Source organism: Hypomesus transpacificus, chromosome 2 (assembly GCF_021917145.1).
Source record: "Hypomesus transpacificus isolate Combined female chromosome 2, fHypTra1, whole genome shotgun sequence".
NCBI classification, from domain to species: domain Eukaryota; kingdom Metazoa; phylum Chordata; class Actinopteri; order Osmeriformes; family Osmeridae; genus Hypomesus; species Hypomesus transpacificus.
The window spans coordinates 2,978,802-2,999,431 of NC_061061.1; the positions used below are offsets into that span (position 1 = coordinate 2,978,802).

At 45.4% G+C, this 20,630-nt stretch overlaps 3 protein-coding genes across 4 annotated transcripts; all 3 read left to right on the top strand.

Annotated features, from left to right (window-relative positions):
* Nucleotides 1-1,000, top strand: LOC124475586 (IgGFc-binding protein-like). Its single transcript, XM_047032322.1, has 2 exons — nt 1-231; nt 413-1,000. The coding sequence occupies exons 1-2, from the start codon at nt 1-3 to the stop codon at nt 998-1,000; spliced, it is 819 nt and encodes a 272-aa protein (XP_046888278.1).
* A 157-nt stretch (nt 1,001-1,157) lies between these two features.
* LOC124475591 (IgGFc-binding protein-like) lies at nt 1,158-4,681 on the top strand. The gene is made up of 8 exons (XM_047032337.1): nt 1,158-1,676; nt 1,798-2,365; nt 2,470-2,735; nt 2,843-3,172; nt 3,297-3,867; nt 3,991-4,187; nt 4,332-4,473; nt 4,659-4,681. The coding sequence occupies exons 1-8, from the start codon at nt 1,158-1,160 to the stop codon at nt 4,679-4,681; spliced, it is 2,616 nt and encodes an 871-aa protein (XP_046888293.1).
* Nucleotides 4,682-12,919: 8,238 nt separating this feature from the next.
* Nucleotides 12,920-20,439, top strand: LOC124477055 (NF-kappa-B inhibitor delta). 2 transcript variants are annotated; one of them, XM_047034582.1, is made up of 12 exons: nt 12,920-13,066; nt 15,870-16,000; nt 16,121-16,154; nt 16,290-16,546; nt 16,685-16,890; nt 17,159-17,264; nt 17,420-17,566; nt 17,695-17,746; nt 18,045-18,202; nt 18,427-18,543; nt 18,683-18,847; nt 19,036-20,439. In XM_047034582.1, exons 1-12 carry the CDS (start codon nt 13,051-13,053, stop codon nt 19,105-19,107), a joined length of 1,461 nt encoding a protein of 486 aa, XP_046890538.1. In that variant the 5' UTR covers nt 12,920-13,050; the 3' UTR covers nt 19,108-20,439. The 2 variants fall into 2 exon arrangements, with proteins under 2 accessions (XP_046890538.1, XP_046890546.1); XM_047034590.1 differs by having other exon boundaries at nt 16,124-16,154.
* The last annotated feature ends 191 nt before the right edge of the window (nt 20,440-20,630 follow it).

The window sequence follows — 20,630 nt, forward strand, 5'->3', positions numbered from 1 at the left end:
ATGGGGGATCCCCACTACCGCACCTTTGACGGCCGATTCTATGACTTCATGGGCACGTGCACGTACGTCTTTGCCAAGAGATGTGCGGTGGAAGACGTGCTGCCAGACTTCGAGGTCCTGTCCCAGAATGAGAACAGGGGCAGTCTCAGGGTGTCGTATGTGGGCGTGGTTACGGTGAAGGTTTACGGCCTCACCATCACAGTGATGCGGACTGAGACTGGCCGTGTCAGGGTAAGATGCTCCTTGGTGATCCACGCTGAGGCTGTGCCATTTACCGTTTCTATTTAAACAAAGCCTAAAGATTATTATTATTATTATATATTTTAAGTCTCCCAACCCTGATTTGTAATACGATGAACATGGTGCTAATTGCATTAATGCTGAGCTCTTTTGTCTACAATTCTGTGATCAGATTGACTATGTTCTGTGGAATCTGCCCGTGGTTCTGAACGAGGGAAAGGTGGTCCTGTCCCAGATGGGTCGCTTTGCGGTCATTCAGACCGACTTTGGCCTGACCGTGAAGTATGACTGGGAACATCATCTTGTGGTTTCCCTGCCCGCCAGCTACGCTGGCAAGACCTGCGGCCTGTGCGGCAACTTCAACGGGAACCCCAACGACGACTACTCCACGCCATTGGGCACGCAGGCGCGTGGGGTGCCGGCGTTCGGGAGCAGCTGGAAGGTTGCAGGCCTGGTGAAGGACGCGCTGTGCACAGACGAGTGCGTGGGAGGCTGCGATCGCTGTGAGAGCAACCAGATGAAGCTAATTGAGGGCGAGCTGTACTGCAGTCTGATCGGCCTAGTGGCCAAAGGCCCATTTAGCAGCTGCAATTCTGTCGTCCCCCCACAAGCCTACCTGGACAACTGCAAGTTTGACTTGTGTATGGGAGGAGGCCTCAGGACCTTCCTATGTCGGGCTCTCGAGACCTACACCGAGGCCTGCCAGAAGGCTGGCGTCCAGGTCCAGGACTGGAGAGCCCTCGCACGTTGTCGTGAGTAACCTTTCATTCATGAAACCGGGAGTTGTTCATCGACTGTTGCCTGTACTGACTGCCTTGTCTCATCCTGTCCCTATAGCTTCCCAGTGCCCAGCCAACAGCCACTATGAACTGTGTGGGAGCCCCTGTCCTGCCACCTGTGCCGACCCCACTGCCCCAATGAAATGCAAAGGTCCATGTGTGGAGGCTTGCACCTGTAACAGGGGCTTTGTCCTGAGCGGAGGGCAGTGTGTGCCCACTGCCAAATGTGGTTGCACCTACCTGGGTCGCAATGTTCCTCCCGGGGAGTCCTTCTGGGATGACCAGGCCTGCAAGAGACGCTGCCGCTGTGTGCCAGAGAGCGGGCGCGTGGAGTGCCAGGACGTGGGTTGTCGGGCGGGACAGCAGTGCCAGGTGGTGGATGGCATTCGAGACTGCTTCCCCGTCTCCTACAGCACCTGCCAAGCCAGAGGCGATCCCCACTACCAGTCCTTTGACCAGCAGCGGTTCAACTTCCAGGGCACGTGTGTGTACCAGCTGGCTGGGCTCTGCTCCAGGCGCCCTGGTCTGGTGTCTTTCCAAGTGTTGGTGCAGAACGACTTCCGGGGTAGCAGGGTGGTGTCTTACACCAAGGTGGTAGAGGTCAAGGTCTACTCTCAGACCATTTCCATCAGCAAGGACTACAAGGGCCTAGTCATGGTAAGCAAAATTGGCTTTTAGTCATTGCGTACAGGAATCTAAATGGAGCAATGTACTGGATCACTGCCAGGAAACGATTGAAGAAAAACGGCCCATTCCTGTCTGATCCATTTATCCCCAGGTAAATGGAGAGTTGCTGAACCTGCCAGTGTCCCTGAGTGAAGGCCAGGTAACGGTCTACAAGAGCGGCTGGTACGCTGTGGTCACCACGGACTTTGGCCTCAAGGTCTCCTTCGACTGGAACAGCAACGCCTTCGTCACCCTCCCCAGCACCTACCAGGGCGCCGTCTGTGGCTTGTGCGGCAACTACAACGGCAAGTCCCAGGACGACCTCGTGCCCACCAACGGAAAAGCTCCGGTGAGCGCTCTGGAGTTTGGCAGCAGCTGGCGGGTGGAGGAGATCCCTGGCTGCGTCCACGGCTGTAAGGGCACCTGTCCCGAGTGTGACGTGACCCAGAAGAGGGAGTACGAGACGGGCGACTTCTGTGGGCTCCTGAGGGACCCCAAGGGCCCGTTCAGGGACTGCCACGGCCAGGTGGATCCGGCGGGCCACTTTGAAGATTGCGTTTATGACGTGTGTCTGTACAAGGGCAGGAAGGACGTGCTGTGCCAGGCCCTCACTGCCTACACCTCAGCCTGCCAGGCCGCGGGAGCCAAGGTCTACACCTGGAGGTCGAACCAGCTCTGTGGTGAGAGCTGTTCATTGAAACACATTTTTTATTAACCTTCCTCTTTATCCAAATTCTATACATACTCCACAGAGGAGATCTCATTGATTGCTCCCGTCTCCCAGATGTGCGTTGCTCGGCCAACAGCCACTACGACGTGTGTGCGTCCAGCTGCCCTGCCACCTGCAGCGGCCTGTCGTCACCGCAGGGTTGCCGGGCCCAGTGCAAGGAGGGCTGCTCCTGCGACGAAGGCCACATCCTCAGCGGGGACGGCTGTGTGCCTTTCTCCCAGTGTGGCTGTCTCCAAGGCGGTCGCTACTACCAGGTGGGACAGGTGTTCTACCCTAATGGGAAGTGTGACGAGGAGTGCAGCTGCACACAGGATGGACAGGTACGGTATACAAAGACCGGCTCTTGAACAATCAATAACGAATCTCGACGCATCTCCAACAGGAAAACCAACCGCTTTCAGTGATTTATAGCAAATATTATCCCCAGGTGATGTGTAAGAAGTTCTCCTGTGGTCCGAATGAGAAGTGTGAGGTGGTGGACGGAGTCCAGAAATGCAATCCAGTGGGTAAGGCTGTGTGCCAAGCCTCTGGCGACCCACACTACTTGTCCTTCGATGGCCTGGCTTTCGACTTCCAGGGCACCTGCACCTATACCCTAGCCAAGGGCTGCGGGCTGGATGGCACCCGGCTGGTGCCTTTTGCTGTGCAGGTGGAAAACGAGTCTTGGAACAACCGCAAGGTTTCTGTCACCAAACTGGTTGCGCTGGAGGTCTACGGCTTCACCCTCATCTTCAGAAACAACATGTTTGGTGTCCTGGTGAGGCTATGCGCATCACTAACTAGTCGAATTATGATAAAGGAATCCTTCAGGATTAAAGTGAATTGAAACCTGATTCAATTGAAGTATGATATGGGCAAATCATTGTCAAATGTTTCCTCAGGTGGATGGCGTGTTCAACAACCTGCCCCTGAGTCTGAACAATGGGGCCGTGCAGGTGTACAAGCAGGGCTTCCACTATACCATCTCCACAGACTTTGGCCTGCTTGTGACCTATGACCTCGTCTACCACGTCACAGTCACCGTGCCTGGCAACTACCGCGACAAGACTTGCGGCCTCTGTGGCAACTTTAACGGAAACCGCGCTGACGACTTCACCATGTCCGACAATCGTGTGACAAAGAATGTCAATGCGTTCGGGGCTTCCTGGAAGGTGGCCATAAAGGGTGTGTTGTGCGACAACGGCTGCTCTGGAAACGCGTGTCCGGTTTGTGACCCCCCGAAGAAGGCCGTGTTTGAAAAGCCCAGCCACTGTGGGGTCATAACGGCTCCCAAGGGCCCCTTTGCAGCCTGCCACAGTAAACTGGACCCCGTGTCTTACTTCAACGACTGCGTGTATGATTTATGCGTCTCCGAGGGCGACGAGAAGGTGTTGTGTGACAGTGTGGCGGCCTACGCCTTCAACTGTCACATGGCAGGAGTGGACATCGACTGGAGGACTCCCTCCTTCTGTCGTGAGTGACGGTCCTGTTATGCCTTCTAGCTGGGGAAACGACAAACGTGATTGACGGCATGGTGTCAGCTTCGTACGCTTCAGCAATGCAAAATCATTTATGATTCTTCTGTTCCTCTTGCAGCCATGAAGTGTCCAGTTAACAGTCATTATGAGGTGTGTGCTGATGCCTGCTCTTCAGCCTGTCCTAGTCTGACTGACGCAGTGAAGTGCTCCAAGTGTTCTGAGGGCTGCGAGTGTGACGCTGGCTTCCTCTTCAACGGCCAGACCTGCGTCCAGCAGAAGCAGTGTGGCTGCTATGACCATGGACGGACATACCTGGTAGAGATGGGGTTATTCTGGGGTGTCGTACGGTTACAGTAATATGGGTGTTACAGTTGTAAAAGTGAGAAGTTTGTGTGGATGCAGCATAACAATGACCTTAATGGGTGTCCTTAATGTAACAAACTTCCTGTATGTGACCAGGCTGGTGAGGTGGTGTACTTGGCAGAGTGCAGTCAGAAGTGCTCCTGTGACCCTCTGAAGGGGCTTGTCTGTGTGGCTCACTCCTGCCCCACCAACACAAAGTGTCTGATCAAGAAAGACGTCAAGTCCTGCTACAACACAGGCAAGGCTCTTTTAATCTTGCGCACGCGCACTTTCAAGAATTCTGGTGGTAATTACATTTCCCATCTTGAGGCTTTTCACAAATCGGAACTTGGCACCATATTTTTAATTGTAAACGGAGAGGCACCATATTTTTAATTGTAAACGGAGAGGCTGTGGAACACCAACCGTCTTGACCCTCTATAGATCCCTGTAAGGATGCTGGTTGACTACCAAAGGGATGAGACTGATGTATCGTTCTCCTCTTTCTTTCCAGTGGCCTGTAAAAGATGTGGCTCCAACAGCATGGACTGTCCACTTCCAATGCCAGGAGGATGTAGATGGTGGTGCTTAAGTCACTGCATTGTAGATGCCATTTAGGAATGTTGTGTGCGAGAATGAATCATGCTTAATTCTGCTCAATGTTTCCATTTCTGTAATATCTACAAGTTCATGACTAACACTTTGTAATTGATACTGTTTTACTGACTATACTTAAACTGACTTGGTGTCTGCAAAAAATAAACATTCCTTGTATCAATAGCACCATATTGTGGTCCAGGTTGAATATTCCATCTTGGTTAAATGTTCAGTTTCACAGTAGGAACATTCCCCACACTTGAGCTTACGAGTTTATTTTGGAAATGCACCACCAATTGACCCATGGGCATCTAAACATGCGGCTCTGTGTTCTATGCATTACTTCCAACCTGGTTGCATAAACGGATATCTAACGCCTGTCGTGCTGTATGGCTGATTGCGATTCTTAGTGGTTCCCGTCAACTTCACGACGGTAAACCATGTTTATACAGTCAGTTTTCCCACATGGTTTATAAATAAAATTGAACATTGACTGCATTCAAGTTTGTTCCGTGTTGGTTTTCCCTGAAAGCTGCTCACTTGAAGTCTTGTTTTCATGGCCCAGTCAGTTTAATAATAAACTGAACGTTAGGCCTACTCTTCCCATTCATAGGCGCATGGGCGTCAGCAGCATTTTGAGAGTGGGGGGGACACATTTTGCCAGGGGGGTCTGGGGGTTTCTCCTCCAGAATAGAAAAAAAAAAAAAAAAAAATAGATGTACATGCAATTTCCCGCATTCTGGTGCATTTACCACAACTATTTACCATAGTTGTTATACATATACTGAGGGGCTGGACATAAATATATTTTGAAAATTAAACTTCCCAATAAGCAATGGGACATCTTCAACTACCTGTCACCTTTCAGCACTCACCTCAGCAACAGAGCTGTGTCCACTGCCCCTGCATGCTGCCTCTGACTCACTCAATCTCAACCACCTATAGGCTATATCAGGAGACATGGAGATGCATTGAGCATTCTTTCATATTTATAATTGAAATAAGCTTAATGTAGATTGTTCATATGAAGATATCTTAGATGTAAATCATGTTCAGCATATCAAATTCACAATAGGTATAGGTTTAGAAGCCTAATAATTATGTAGGCTACATAAAAAATTAGCATCTCCCTAAAGCATGACTGGACAGTTCAGAAATGGTCAAATGTGTGTTCGGACCTGTAGTCTTTTCCGCACATCACACCCTTAGGATGTAAGCTTTCAGAAAATAAATGATTTTAGGTGGTTGAATCAGTTTCCCCAAATGGCACAGCCCAAAAAAGTATCAGCCATATACTCCCATTACCAATACTGAATTGATTATGCATCACCAGCATACTAATATGGAGAGAAGGATGTGTCTTGTCTCATTGGATAACATCCTGAGGGTATAAGCTTTCAGAGAATATATGGTTTTAATGGTTGAATCAGTTTTGCCTTCATGTTACACAGACTAACTTGTAGCAATGACATTGTGCAAATTGCCACAATTACAAGTTGTGCAACCCTGCTTAATTTGGAAGACAATTCTGAAATAAAGTTTTTTTTCTTCTTTTCAGTCGTTAGAAAAACTAGCGTGTCAGTAAGGTTTACTCCAGATTAGCTCACGGTTGTTATGGCAATAAAAAAAACACACCAGCAATTTCTTTTGTAGCTACTTGGAAGAAACATCCTTGTCATCTCTTTCTGCTGAAACAGTCTAGCAGAGGTCTGAACACGGCCAAAACCACAACATATTTCAGACCCAATTTAAGAAATCAACAACTGCTGTTCCACTTCTAATGGGTAAATAAAGTATGGTATTGCCTAGTGGTAGACGTAGGTAAAGAGCTTGCTTATCTAGCTAGCAAACATAATGTTTGCAGAAGGATCTTTGTGATTGAATTAATGCTATTATAGTCAGAGAATGTCTCATAAGGGTGCTTTGGCCACTGGAGGGAAAACTTGGGAAACTGACATACTTTCCTCTTCCTCGAAAAAACCCTCCTTATGTCCATCTCGTCTGTGGGACAGTCATGTCTGAAGTGCTAGCTGCAAGCGCTAGTGATGTGTCGTTCGTGAACGATTCGTTCATTTTGAACGAATCCTTATAAGGACTCGGGAGTAACGAGTCCTCTCAACGAGTGATTCGTTCATTTCCCGACTCGGTCTTTCTACGAGTCTTTGGATCATTTTTCACGTGACCTGCATAGGCTCTGTAGCTAGAGGAAACGAACGATTCGTTCCTTTCCCGACTCGGTCTTTCTACGAGTCTTTGGATCATTTTTCACGTGACCTGTATAGGCTGTAGCAAGAGGAAACGAACGATTCGTTCCTTTCCCGACTCGGTCTTTCTACGAGTCTTTGGATCATTTTTCACGTGACCTGCATAGGCTCTGTAGCTAGAGGAAACGAATGATTAGTTCCTTCCCCGACTCGGTCTTTCTACGAGTCTTTGGATCCTTTTTTCACGTGACCCGCATTGTATTTTTTAGTAGAGGAAACAGTTTCCTTATTCCCTTTTGCGTGGCCGCTGTTTTAGTAAGACGTGAATGAATGATATTCGCTCAAGTCATCATACTGACTGGTTTTGTTATTTTCACTTTACATTTACACTTACAGTTTAGTGCAGTGTAATTGTTTGACGTGATAATTAAATGCTAGTGTGATAATACATGACCAAATCATACAAACTCATGATACATTATTTTAATGCAGGAATTTATTTTGAAATAGTATTTGCTGGTGCACATGTCATGCACTAACCTACAGTGGACGTATAGGGGCTATACGTCCTTTGCAGTGGACGTATAGCCCCCTAGCCCCCCCCCCCCCCCCCCCTGAAATGAACAAATGACTCAAAAAAAGATTCGTTCATTTTACTGAACGAGATTCAAAGAACCGAATCAGTAAAAAGAACCGAACTTCCCATCACTAGCAAGCGCCATGCGTCGATCAAAGACTATGGGAGTTGAATCTGCGTGCGTGATGCTGTTTGTCTAGAAAACACGGAGTGGAGTTCTATTGCTATGGGTATTCTCCCTACTGACAAAGTGGAACGGATTTGATTGTGAAGCAATGGAAAGATCGCTGGAATAGTAGACAAGTCATGGACTAATATTTTGATCGGAAATGTGGGAGGGTCCAAACGACTTTTCTTTTTTAAGGGAAGGGGGACGTGACCCCCTAAGTTACGTTGCGGCGACGCCCATGCAGCTATTCATGATTGGCCAGACTCACACATGACAACTTTGAAGCATGTTTTGTCATTATTTTGACACCTTCAATTTCGCCAATGCTCAAATCTGGACCAAACTGTTTAATTAAATAAAAATGTGTTGAAGAAGGGTTTTAGTCCGCCTCTTCACTAACGGAAAGACTACGTTTAATTATAAATAAAGTAAAGTAAGCAAACAGCGCTTGATCGGCCATGACTGACGTCAACGCAGAAAACCAGAGAAGCAGGACGACTAACAGTGCGTTCACACTGCAGCGACGCGATGCGAGCGACAACAGCGAGATTTTCTCAACTTTATGCAAATAAGGAGCGATTTTCGCTAGCGATGGCCAATCGGAGTGTTTTCTTGTTTCTCCTAACGTAGCAACCATGGCAAACATTTCTAGCTTTCTAGGTTTCAAGGTGAAGGAGAAACTAATCGTTTGTGTGGCTGCTTACCCAGTCCTGTACGATATATAGCTGTATTTGTACAGAGATGTTCATTTAAAAAAAACAATGCATGGCGCAAGGTTGCCGAAGTTGTTGGTGCTTGTACTTTCTAATTCAGTCTAGTGACATTACGTAACTTCGTTCTGTGGTAACTAGCTAGCTAGCCCGGCTGGAACTCCCTATCGTATCGACAGATTAGCAGAGACTGAGGAATATAGTAAAACGTTTTTTACACATGTCACCGTGTATGTCTATTAAACAGATTTGTATGTTGTATACAAGTTGTATTTTGATCGATGTTGCAACTACGTAAACCCAAGTCTGCACACTTGGCCATGACAACTACAATAGTGACTTTAGAGAACTACATTCTACATTTATCTGTTTGAAACGCCCCCGAGCGTGGTGAACTGTGGGAAGGCAAGCGATGGCAAGCGATTCGCGTCGCAGCAGTGTGAACGCACTGTAAGGAGGCGTTTTTAACCCCTCCCCGACTGCAAGTGGCTCCTCTCGCCGGTTGTTTCATGCAGCCGCAGTCCATGTCGAACGCACCTAATAATCCATATCAGACCGCGGACCGGCGATGAGGTGAACATGCTGCTGGCATGACTACCCATTAGCCAATCAGAGCGCTCGTAATGTCGTTGCCATATAAAAACACTAATTATATGAGGCTATAATTAGGGTACATTTGTCATGCCTTGAACATAATAACGTCCATTACAACATTGTTAAATCTGCTTTAGAATAACAGAAATACACCATATAAACAACTGTCATGTATGTGTGCAACCATTTGTAAAACTGGTTCGAGAAAAAACTGGTTTGAGAATCAGACATATCGAAACAGTTTCGAGAATCGAACAAACATTATTGGGGGAGATAACATATCCAAAACTATCTCTCCCAATATTTTTTATTCTATTCTCAAACCTGGCTCTTACTCGCTTTTTCATAGAATAATTTCTCCAGATTTTTACTCAATTTGAAACCAATCTGAAATAGGTAAACTATCAGCCCATTTATTTCCTTACATCAATAAAAATTGCCTGGAACTGTGTTTGCGGGTACGAACAGGGCACGAGCACCAAAGGCAACATTAGCAGATTGCTGATTTACCTGAGCTGAATGAGCACAAGGAGAAGGGCTTGATAGTCTACAGTTGCCTGCCCTGCTGTAGCCAGTTTTACAAACGGTTGCACACATACATGACGGTTGTTTATAGAGTTTATTTCCATTATTTTAAAACAGATTTAACCATTTTGTAATAAATGTCATTATGTTCATGGCATAACAAACGTAATTATAGCCTAAGATAATTTGTGATATCGTGGCATGTTAAAGGTCCCATGGCATGCTGTTTTTGGATGCTTTTATATAGGCCTTAGTGGTCTCCTAATACTGTATCTGAAGTCTCTTTCCCGAAATTCAGCCACAATGAGCTTTCTTTAGTGATGTGTCATTTGTGAACGATTCGTTCATTTTGAACAAATCATTCGTATGACTCTGGAGTAACGAGTAGTCCCCTGGTTTTTTTCCGGCTAATCAACAAAACTTCAAAAAAACCTTTGCCCTCAACAATACTTAAGGGTAGCATATCCATCTCGATGGACTTGCAGATCCATTGGGTAATTTTCTCTGCTCGTTGTGCATCGCAGCTCCTCCGTGCTAACACCGAGAGCAGGATGCACCGCCACTAACCAGGGTCGGATGTGCGTTCTTCAAGTGGTACATCATTTGAGTCGTGGAGGAGTTGTATTTATACTTAGCTTTGCTGTGTTGGCAGTGAACAAAGTAATTTTTAAGTCAAAATGGTCTCACGCTACACTTCGCCGTGACTTCTTCATGTTTACTTTTGAAATACATGGAAACTCGCCGGTAACTGAGTAGGCCTGTGGCGTTTTTTTCCAAATTGGCTTTGTTTGGTAAAATGTTTAATTGCTGCCACATAGCGAAATCCATTGCATTCCTTCAAGACTCACACTATGCAACAGAACACGCATTAGTTACTTATCTTGTTACTATTGTCGTTTTTATTACTAGTTGGAGACAACGGGGGACTGGTTGTTTTCATCCTTATTCGTATAAGTATAACCTATTTTAGAGTTCTTTCCCCTGGAACAGATTTCATGTTCCAACCGAGGGGGGCTGTCGCTGTTTTGGTGTGTGGGGCTGCATCAAATACCCTTTTTAGCTCTGTTAAATTGCTGCACAAGTCCACACTTGACCGGTGGGGATCTCATTCTATAATGACTGTAACTCTTAGCTGCTCCTGGCATTCTCTAATCCCTGCTCTCCTCTCTCTGTCCCCCCCCACACATTCCCTGTGGTGTGGGGGGTTTGAGCTGTCAGGACCTGCTTGGTCGTCGGTCTGCCAACGTTGGACCAGGTCATCACCCGGAATCCACAGCGAGTTTCCCGGTCCCATCCAACGTCTATAAAGGCGAACAATGGGTTTTGGTGTTTCAAAACCCATTGACACTGTATGACTGTGTTTAGCTTGTGTTCCGCTCCTCTCTCCTACCAACCGTCTCTGGAGGAGGGAATCCCTCTCTGAATTGCTCCTCCCAAGGTTTCTTCAATTTTTTCTCCCGTTGGGAGTTTTTCTGGGAGTTTTTCCTTGTCTTCCTTGAGGGTTTAGGTTGGTTGAGGGGCAGTTCTATGGGCGCATGTGAAGCCCTCTGTGACATGCTTGCGTGTAAAAAGGGCTACACAAATACATTTGATTTGATTAGTTTTATCGATGAACAAATAATGTCATCAACGAAATTCTTAATGACCGATAATCGATCGTCGATTCATTATGCCCCTCCCTACGTCTTACTAAACCTAGTCACACGAAAGTGAATGAAGTAAACAAATACTTTCTGTTTCCTCTTCTGAGCCTATGCAAGTCACGTGATCCAAAGACTCGTACTCGAAGACCCAGTCAAAATGAACAAATAAATTATGTTTCCTCTAGCTAGGCCAGGGGTGTCAAACTCATTTCGCATCGTGGGCCACATACGGCCTAGGGAGATGTCAAGTGGGCCGGACCATTAAAATTATACCATACTCTGCTATAAATAACCAAAATATCATGTCTTTCTTCTGTGTTATCTAGTTTAATTGATATAAAGACCATATCGTATAAAGTCCGTCCAACCGCTTTAACAAGTAATGATCTCTTCGGTGGTGTAGTTGGTTAAAGCGTTGTACGGTTACATATTGTTAATGCGAATCTGGGATCCCAAGTTCGCGCCCCAGTCCAGTGAATCTCGTACGATATTCTTTAACTTTTACTGTGAGAAAATGACATAATTCTAAAGGCCTACGGATGTATCACAACATTTTAATGTGTGAGCACTAATATCAGATCAAAATGAACACATGTAGCCTTAATTTAATATTGAATAACGTAGGGTAGTCTACCGTCGGAGACAACCACTACGCCTCATTCAGCCAGTTTAAACGGCTGCTAGATGACGCTGTTCATTTTCAAAGCGCCGATAGTTCGGCTCTTTGGGCCGGCACAATCCGGAAGAAACCACCAAAGCTTCACAAGGCATCGTTCGCCCATCCCTAGTAGAGACCAAGGTATTAATTGATACCGTCTGCTGTTTTCAGTCTGTCTCAGTGATGCGGCTTGTCTTCTACTCTGATGGAAAGAGTGCGCCCCTTAGCGGATAATCCATGAATTACAGCGATTTAAAAATATTAATTCCATGTCTTTTATGCATTTTTTCCACTTTCAAATTATCCTGCGGGCCTGATCGAACCTCCTTGGGGGCCGGTTCCGGCCCGCGGGCCGTATGTTTGACACCCCTGAGCTAGGCAGTACTGAGCCTGTGCAGGTCACGTGAAAAATGATCCAAAGACTCATACCCGGCAGATGAACGAATCCTTAAACAGGCTCTGGTATAGGTCTATGGTAGGCCTACATGAAGTTTATCTTTTTAGCGATTTTTCACGATGACAGCAGAGGGCGCAACAAGCTTGGAAAGTTACAATGTGCTGTGGTATCAAGCAATCTATATTCCGCGTGAATGAACAACATACAAAGTATTTAATTATTCTACATTTACTTAAAAGCCACTCTTTTCTATGTAGACTACACAGTAATCATAAGTAGCTAAACCGGAGATAAACTTGGCAAAAAAGGCTAAAACCATTGGCTACATTTGACACCATTGAATTGCTCATTTGGTACAACCAAAATAAGTAGCCCAACAATCTTCTAAGGGGACTTATTTTGTACATCAATTTTGTTGTTAACTTTTCTGTTTTACTTTCTTTTCAATAGGGCTACAAATGATGCTTCAGGGCGACCATATGTCGCATTACCAGCAAAATCACTCCAACACGAACTCTACTGCGTATTTCATCACCTCGCAGCGGAACCCCAGAGTTTGTCCGTTCTGTCATACGGGGGCGAGGGGCGGTACCTTATGACGTATTATGTGTACAAAGTGAAAAGGAGGAGATCAGGTAGTTTACAGTGTTCATATCGGACTCCAGAGATAAAGATTCACTAGAAGTTCCAACGTTCTTGGTTAAGCCGAGCTTCTGAAAAAAGTCCTAAAACTTCTGATTTAAGAGAAAAAGGGATTCTGACATGCACTGGCAGAAATGTAAGTAACATTTAGATTTATATTATGTTGTGAATGTTGACATATCATGCATCTAATATACAGTTTTCTAGTAGCCCTATTATGACTATCAGGCTATCTATGTAGGATAGCTTTGTTTTTTTCAACTAGCAAGGTTCCCATCTCAAATGCGGATAAAATCGGAAAATAGTTAAAGCTACACTATTTACAGTAGGCAAGTGCTTCTGTTGAATTTTTACTTTAACTGAAACATGGGGAACCCCTTTAACCCACCCACCCCCCGTCGCCCCTCTTTAGTTGATTTCAGTTCCAGTTTTACTAATATGAATTGAGATGAAGCGTGAATGGGGGACCCTGGTAGTAAAGAGCCAAAGTACACTGCCCAGCGTAGCTCATCGCTCACTTTTACCTTCATGTTACGCGCTGTTCATTGCATCTTGTCGACATTGTTAATATGGGGACCACCTCATTAGCCTATGCTTTCCATTGTAAACGTTATAAACGGCACATGTTGCCTTTTAAATAGCCTACAGTACTCGTATAAAATACAATAGCATAAAAGCTGTCAGCATTGGGCTGACATTAGACTAGTCATAAATTGAGGAAGTTTGCTTTTTTTCGTTCATTGAAATTGAACCGACGCCGAAAGGTCGTAGGAATCCCCACCTCCCACGAGCGTGACTCAATGTCCAGGGGTTTCCGTAATTTAAATATTACATCAACCCCGATCAGACAGGGTATCCCAGCGCTGTTATGAAGCCTGGTGGTTTATTTCTTATCTCTCACTGAGACTGACACTGTTTTAAGGATAACGATACCAAATAACTTAGTTTAATCATTAAAAGTAAAAAATAAAAATAAAAACAGTTGTTGCATATCCTAGATGAAATGTAGGCTACATAACGTGAAGTTAAACTGCAAGAATTTCATTGTAAATTATCCATGTTGGTAAGTGTGATATAAGTACATCTAGACAGTCCACTACATACAGAACATAATATCATGATATGTCTGTCGTGATAGGGTTTTTCTTCCTCCTTCATACACCACTGGTTATGAATTTGCATACATTTCTTTTCGAGCTGTGCAGCTGCTCTCGACTCGCTTCAGCGAACAGAGCCTGTATGGCAAGGTTTATCTCTGGCCAGGGAAGGATTCTCTCCGTTGGAATCATAGTCCCACGCTGCAAAAGAGACAGGAATTACGTGGGGACATGTTTATGAGACCACTATGCGGGTGACAAACATTCATGCCCCTTGTTATAATGTGAGAACAGAATGAACAATATGAGAATAGTGTGAACCGTAATACTCAAACTTAGTATGGTTTCATTCACGTCATACACTCACTTTCTTAGACAGGCTTCAGTCTTGACCCTTGGCCTCTGATAGGACAAGAGCACCATGAATATTATTTATTGGAAATGCACATGAAATTGACCTTTTCTACAGGAACTCCTTGGTATCTCCCGCAGTGTTTGTACACTTTGTTTCAAGATTTGTGCAGCGTTTAAAGTTCAGTGGGAAATAGGGAAGAGTAAAATGAGGAAAGGCATGGATAAATAATGAACTAAGGTATTTTATCAGAGGAGGACGTGAATGGTAACTGTGAATTTCCAGAATTGCAGAACAATCTCGGTTCCTTCTTCCTAACTCATTTTCTCTGTCTTGGTTACATTTGACTGCTGAGATACTGAAAGCTCTTTTGTAAACGAAAAGTGAAAACAAAAATGAGCTTCTGGTAATTTCGATCACCATTTAAAGTCCTTGTGAAAAGTTTACTGTGACATAACTTCATTAAAACAGACAGTGATGTACGTGTCTAAAATCCCCTTTTGCAGTATTGTTATCAGAAAACCTTATGGGAGATAGGTGATGAGAAAAGGTCTTACTCAGTAACCACACAGAGCAGGGGTGAATCAGTGCAGCTCTTCACCATCGGTTAGTGACACATAGGTTAGCTCCAGAGGCCCTGGGTTAAGGTTTCTTGTCTCCTTTAGTATGTCATCGTAGGCGGTTCTCATCGCTCAAATTCAGAGCGGCGACTTCCGCGTCGACGTAACGTGCCCTTAGCACACAGGAAGGAACGTGTTGCGGTTTGTGTGGCTTGTCAGCGTAACGGAGCCAGACGAGAGTGAGTCATAGGAAATGTGTAGTGGCAATCCCTCCAATACCAGGGCTTCTAGAGAACCTGTGTGGTAGACCTGGCCTTGTGGTCTCTGTTCCTAATGGAAGAGGTTCCTCATACCTTGATCTGCACAACTTTCTGTTCGTTGGGTGGAAATGTAATTTGATCTTTTATGTGTAGGGTAAAGACATCGAGGAAATGTAGCTTCCCTGCTTTGCCACACACCTTATCAGCTGGAAACCCTATGTGTTTATCATGCAACGCTCTTTCCTATTTTTTTGCTTTTTCCTTTTTCTGTTAAATAGAGGAACATTTTCATGAAAAACGACACATATTAAACAGATGAGATATTGTTTTAGAGGGAAAGGATCAAAAGACTGAAGTGGAAAGAGAAGACTCACTGAGTTTGCAATATAATCTCAGAAGCATAATCATTCTTATTATAATACTTTTTACATAATACACCTGATCAAAACCAAGTACCCACAAATCTGGAGGATATTAATGAACTGTTGCAGTGAAGAACACATTTCACAGTTTGGCAATTGTTCAAAACGGATTTGCCTTTTACATCACTGGCCATTATTTTGCATCACGGCTGTCTGTCACTCTCTGTTTCTACCACCACCACCGCCTGACTTTTGGTTCAGAGGTAAACCAGCTGACTCGCGCTGCGTCTTTCGCTTTTCTCTGACAGCGTCAAAGGAGAAGCCGTGTTATTCTCTGCCCACTGTGAAGAAACTCCTGGAGCAGAAAAGAAAGCGTGAGACAGCCTCAGGATCGCCCTCCGCAGCAACAACTAGTCCTGCTCCACCCAACGTTGGCCAGGTAAATCACCCGCACACACAGCGGCACTGCCTATCTCTGAATTGAGTACTGACTAACATTCACTCTCTGAGTGAACTGCTCACAAAACTGCTCTAAAATGAATCCAATCATTCCGGTCAGCAGGTTTCCACTTCCGAGTTGTCGACGTCTACAGGTCAGTGATAGAACAACAACGAGACCCACCTCAAACTCAAACCTGGGACATCCAGCTGAACAGAACGTCCTGACCTTGTCAAGGTTGTGAGTGTTTTTGACAGATGGTCGTTTGTCATTCCCCTGTCCCTTCCAGGTGCCTGCAACCGCTTCTCAGACATGCCGGTGAGCTACTGTGAATCCTGGGAAGCAGTGTGTGCTCACCCAGGCCCCTCTGCAGTCCTGGAGAATCCCTTTGCCTCCATGGGGACGAGCTCCTACTCCAACCAGACAGGACTGGAGGACTCCAGCCAGGCCTCAGCTTACAGTCTCCCCATGGTATCTGCCTACAGCCCTCAGCCCATCCAGCAGAGTGGCCCGCTCTATCCAGACAGCCTGGGCCATCAGTTCCATGTGAGAAACACTTCACACCATTTATTGGTCCAATGAAACTTTCGCAACCCATACAATGTCTATAGCCCCCTCACTGTGGTTTGTGTCGTGCCTTCTTAGGCAGTCGAAGGTTTGACTTTTTACCTGCTGTCTCCCCAGCTGGAGTGTCCTGTCTCCGATGCTGGGCCTAGTCTGGTGTCTTCCAGCCTTTGGTTGTCTGGGGCCGGGGCCCAGGGACCCACCCTGAGCCCCTATCCCCGCCAGCTGGCTGTTGAAAGGCAGATGGACATCAATATGCTGAGAGAGGCCAGGGCCTTCTTTCAAGAGAGGGATTACAGCTGGCACCCTGATGAAGATGGAGATACGTAAGTATGTGTGTCTGTGTGTGTTTGCTGTGTATCCTTGTGTGTCTACACTGTGTGTGTGTGTGTCTGTGCACAGTAAGTTTAGTCATTGCAATTCGGGGCTTTGGGCAGCCACCTTTTTGTTGCTACATGCTATACAAGAAGAAGGACCTATGACTAACCCTGAAAAAATACATTGAAAAGAGAAATGGTGAAATTGGCCATGGGGCTTTACACGGTCTGTAGGAGTCAACTGGAACAAGTGTCTCATGTGTGCTTGTTTTGTCAGGATTCTGCATATCTACACAGCTAAGGGGCTCAGGGAGTATGCCTTCGCTGCTGCAGAGAAGCTGAGAGATCTTGGGACACTGGACACTAAAGAGCACAAGGGCAAGGTACAGCACTAGTTACTATAACTTCAGGTGCACATACAGCAGCCTTTTAGGAGAGCGGCTCACCCTTTATACAGCACAAAATACACTGCCGGTGCATTGGCCTTCTCACTGTAAAATAGCCATCAAATAGAGACATTTATCTTCCTGTTTCCCAGACTGCATTGTTGGTGGCGGTGACGGCGGACCAGCCAGAAATCGTCCAGGACCTGCTGTTTCTTGGAGCAGATATCAATGCCTGCGATGTCAAAGGTCAAACTGCTCTTCATCTTGCTGCAACCTATGGCTATCCCAGGATCCTGCAGGTGAGACTGTTAGTTTGGCCTCAGTACAGATGGTCTACATCCGAATGTTCTGAACGTAGCCTATTAATTTGGAATAGGTCTTTGACACGAAGACTTCAATCCCTTAAAGCTTTGGATCTATGTTATAGGTTATCCTCTCCTCCGGACCTGGAGTGAACCTGGAAGCCAGGAATTTTGAAGGTAACAGCTTGCAAGCTATAAATGGTGTTCTGATCTTCATTATAAATATTACTAACTTAGCTTTGGAAGATTAGATTGAATTGGCAATACTCTAGTATGTTTAAACTGTTTTGTACTTCCAATGAGGCTTGTGTAGAGATAAATAGAAATGAAGACAACTAGACTGTAGAACATCATTGATCCCAGAGGACCAAATCCACCTTTACACAGCAACACAGAAAATAAATACTCCCAGAAATGCACCTACTGTTAACCCGTGGGTCCTCCTGCTCTCGTGCTCCCTCCCTCGCTGTCGCAGGCTTGACTCCCCTTCACTGTGCAGCTATCTCCCACGGAGCCACCGTGAAGGCTCTGTCTTCCGCGGGCCTGGCCGATGCCAGCCTAAACGCCACTGCTGACGACAAGCTCTCCTGCCTCCAGATGCTGCTCAGTGCCGGAGCCATCATTACCAGCCAGGTAGAGCGCCCCCCTCTGAGCACGACTGGTGCTTTTACCCCAAAGACTCCAGACGGGTGTCGGCACGACCAAGCGAATGTGAAACAAATGACTCACTGTTTCGCAGACTCCCTTCTCACTTGTTCTCACTGCTCTGAAAAGTTTCGTTTTTTTTCTTTGAGGGGCATCTCAGGGCGTTGCAGTTTCATTATGTTTTGTTCACAGAGTTCTTCCTCTGTTTCCAGGAAATCAAAAGCAGCAAGACTGTCTTGCACCTGGCCGTCAAGGAGGGAAACATCCATCTGGTTCGCTACCTGCTGAGGATCCGCCTGTCTAACATGAAGGACTTTGTCAACATGAAGGTGAACAACCTCAGATGAACTGTGTCACTGTATGGGGTTGAAGTGTGTGTGTGTGTGAGTGCAGATGTGTACGTGTGTGTTGGTGTGTGTGTAGACGTGTGTTTAAGCGCCAGTCAACGTCCCTCTGGCTTTCCTGCAGGCCCACGGTCACACCGCAATACACATGGCGGCTGGTCTCCATGGAAACCCCCATCAGGAAGAGATGCTGAGGCTGTTGCTGAGCAAAGGGGCGGACCCGAGCATCCGCAACCTGGAGAACGACCAGCCCGCTCACCTGCTGCAGAGTGGCCCTCGCGGTGACCAGGTGAGTCGTCAAAATCAAGATGTCGGCCAGTCACGTTACCAGCCCTCCTGTACCCTGATCAGTGGCACAGAAGTGAAATAGCACTGACGTCTGACCAGTTATTCTCTTAGTTACTGAGTGGATCTACAGGTTCAGGTGTGTTGGTTCACGGTGCGTTCGGATTCCTCATGACTTTCTCCTCTTTCCAGCTCAAGCTCATTCTGAAGAAGCGAAGTGCTTCCACTCGTCGACGTGTAATGTCCTTACAGGACCAAGAGTGACTGGGACCACTGTCCCCATGTATCCCCCCCCCCCCCCCTGTGACAGTGACGGTCAGGATGTAAGCCATTGTACAGCTAATATTTAGTCTAATATTTGATTATTTTCCAATTTGCTTACATTGCATCAAAGGTAGGGTTTACAGACAAGTTTCCCTCCAATAGCTTTATCCTGACAGCAGTGTGTTCAAGGGGAAGGGATTTTTAAGTATCTTCTTGTGAGGATATTTGGTTTTCTTTTTCAGAGAGCCAGAATGACATGCTTTTTGTTATCAGTATCGGTCATTGTATTATTTTTCCAGAGTTGTTTTTTCTTCTTCAGTATAACTTGAATGAGATGATGTGTACTTTCGATTTCAAAGCTATTCTGAATCTCTACATTTTTGGCATGTTGCTACATTGACCTAATCTCATAACCTGATCCAGGTTTTTAAAATGGTTACATAAATAAACCTGCAGATAATTGATCAATACAGTAGACATGCAGAAACCTAGCTTCAGTTTTCCCAGGTATTTATCTGCACGTATGATCTTTCGTGTAAGTCGGGGTAATTATTTCAACAAAGGATATAAAGGAATAAATGAATAAGAAGACTGAATGATAAGGTAGATTGTGAACCCCATGATCAATCTCTTTCTCAGATCATACCTGATTTCCATGAAATAGTTTCTATAGGGTCAGCCCCAACACCTACTTAATCCCCTTAAAACTTCCCACCTTGAGGAGAAATCATATTGGTTCATTGAATGGTGGTTTTGATTTCAGTAAGCGTTAGTGCTTTTATTAAGCATGCGTTTTTTTTGTCATTTATAACTCAACTCTTTTACTCTTGGTAAATGTTTTTTCATTTTACTATGTGAAGTGACTGTGTAGTATTTATTATCTTGGGCATTATACGGTACAGAGGTGTGATTTGTTATAATATATATTTTCCAGAGAGAGTAATGTATTATCTTCTCTATTTGATTGTTTTTGATCAACATAAATAACTGAAACGTACTATTATGGTAGATATGCATCATTGTAAATGATGATATGAAATACCACTTCATTCCAAAGATAGACATCCATGGTACTATTGGTACTACGAAAGTCTTGCTTTTATGTCTTTTCCCCTGTTTTTCATGTCATAGCATGTCTGAGTCACCGACTAGATGTGACACACATATCAGATCACGGTGCTGAAAGGCACCCGTGTGTCAGCAGGCAGTTTGAATGTTCTTTCACTTGTGTCAATTCTACCTCTAAATGACTGTTAAGAATCACTGAACTGACTGTTTGTGACAATGGCACGCTGCTTATGATGTCACTGAATTGAGTTTGTCAGAGCAAAACCGCTGTCAATAAACATAATATTTCAGTAGTGTGGTCTCTGGTTTTGTGTTTATTTCACTCCAGTCCTCCTGGATGGTGCCATCTGTAATTGTAGTCATTAAGAATGTACTCATTGTAAAAGACAAGGCACACTAATGACGAGAAAACTGCCAAACATTTTCACTACTCTGAAACAGGATGTTACAAAGAC

Excerpts from the sequence above, each read along its gene's own strand:
- LOC124477055 (XM_047034582.1), top strand. Across the intron at positions 17,265-17,419 it reads CTAAAGAGCACAAGGGCAAG|ACTGCATTGTTGGTGGCGGT; the intron begins GTACAGCACTAG and ends CCTGTTTCCCAG. Across the intron at positions 18,203-18,426 it reads GAGCCATCATTACCAGCCAG|GAAATCAAAAGCAGCAAGAC; the intron begins GTAGAGCGCCCC and ends CTCTGTTTCCAG.
- LOC124475586 (XM_047032322.1), top strand. The coding sequence starts at position 1 with ATGGGGGATCCCCACTACCGCACCTTTGACGGCCGATTCTATGACTTC. Across the intron at positions 232-412 it reads CTGAGACTGGCCGTGTCAGG|ATTGACTATGTTCTGTGGAA; the intron begins GTAAGATGCTCC and ends TTCTGTGATCAG.
- LOC124475591 (XM_047032337.1), top strand. The coding sequence starts at position 1,158 with ATGAAATGCAAAGGTCCATGTGTGGAGGCTTGCACCTGTAACAGGGGC. Across the intron at positions 2,366-2,469 it reads GAGGTCGAACCAGCTCTGTG|ATGTGCGTTGCTCGGCCAAC; the intron begins GTGAGAGCTGTT and ends CCCGTCTCCCAG. Across the intron at positions 2,736-2,842 it reads GCTGCACACAGGATGGACAG|GTGATGTGTAAGAAGTTCTC; the intron begins GTACGGTATACA and ends TATTATCCCCAG.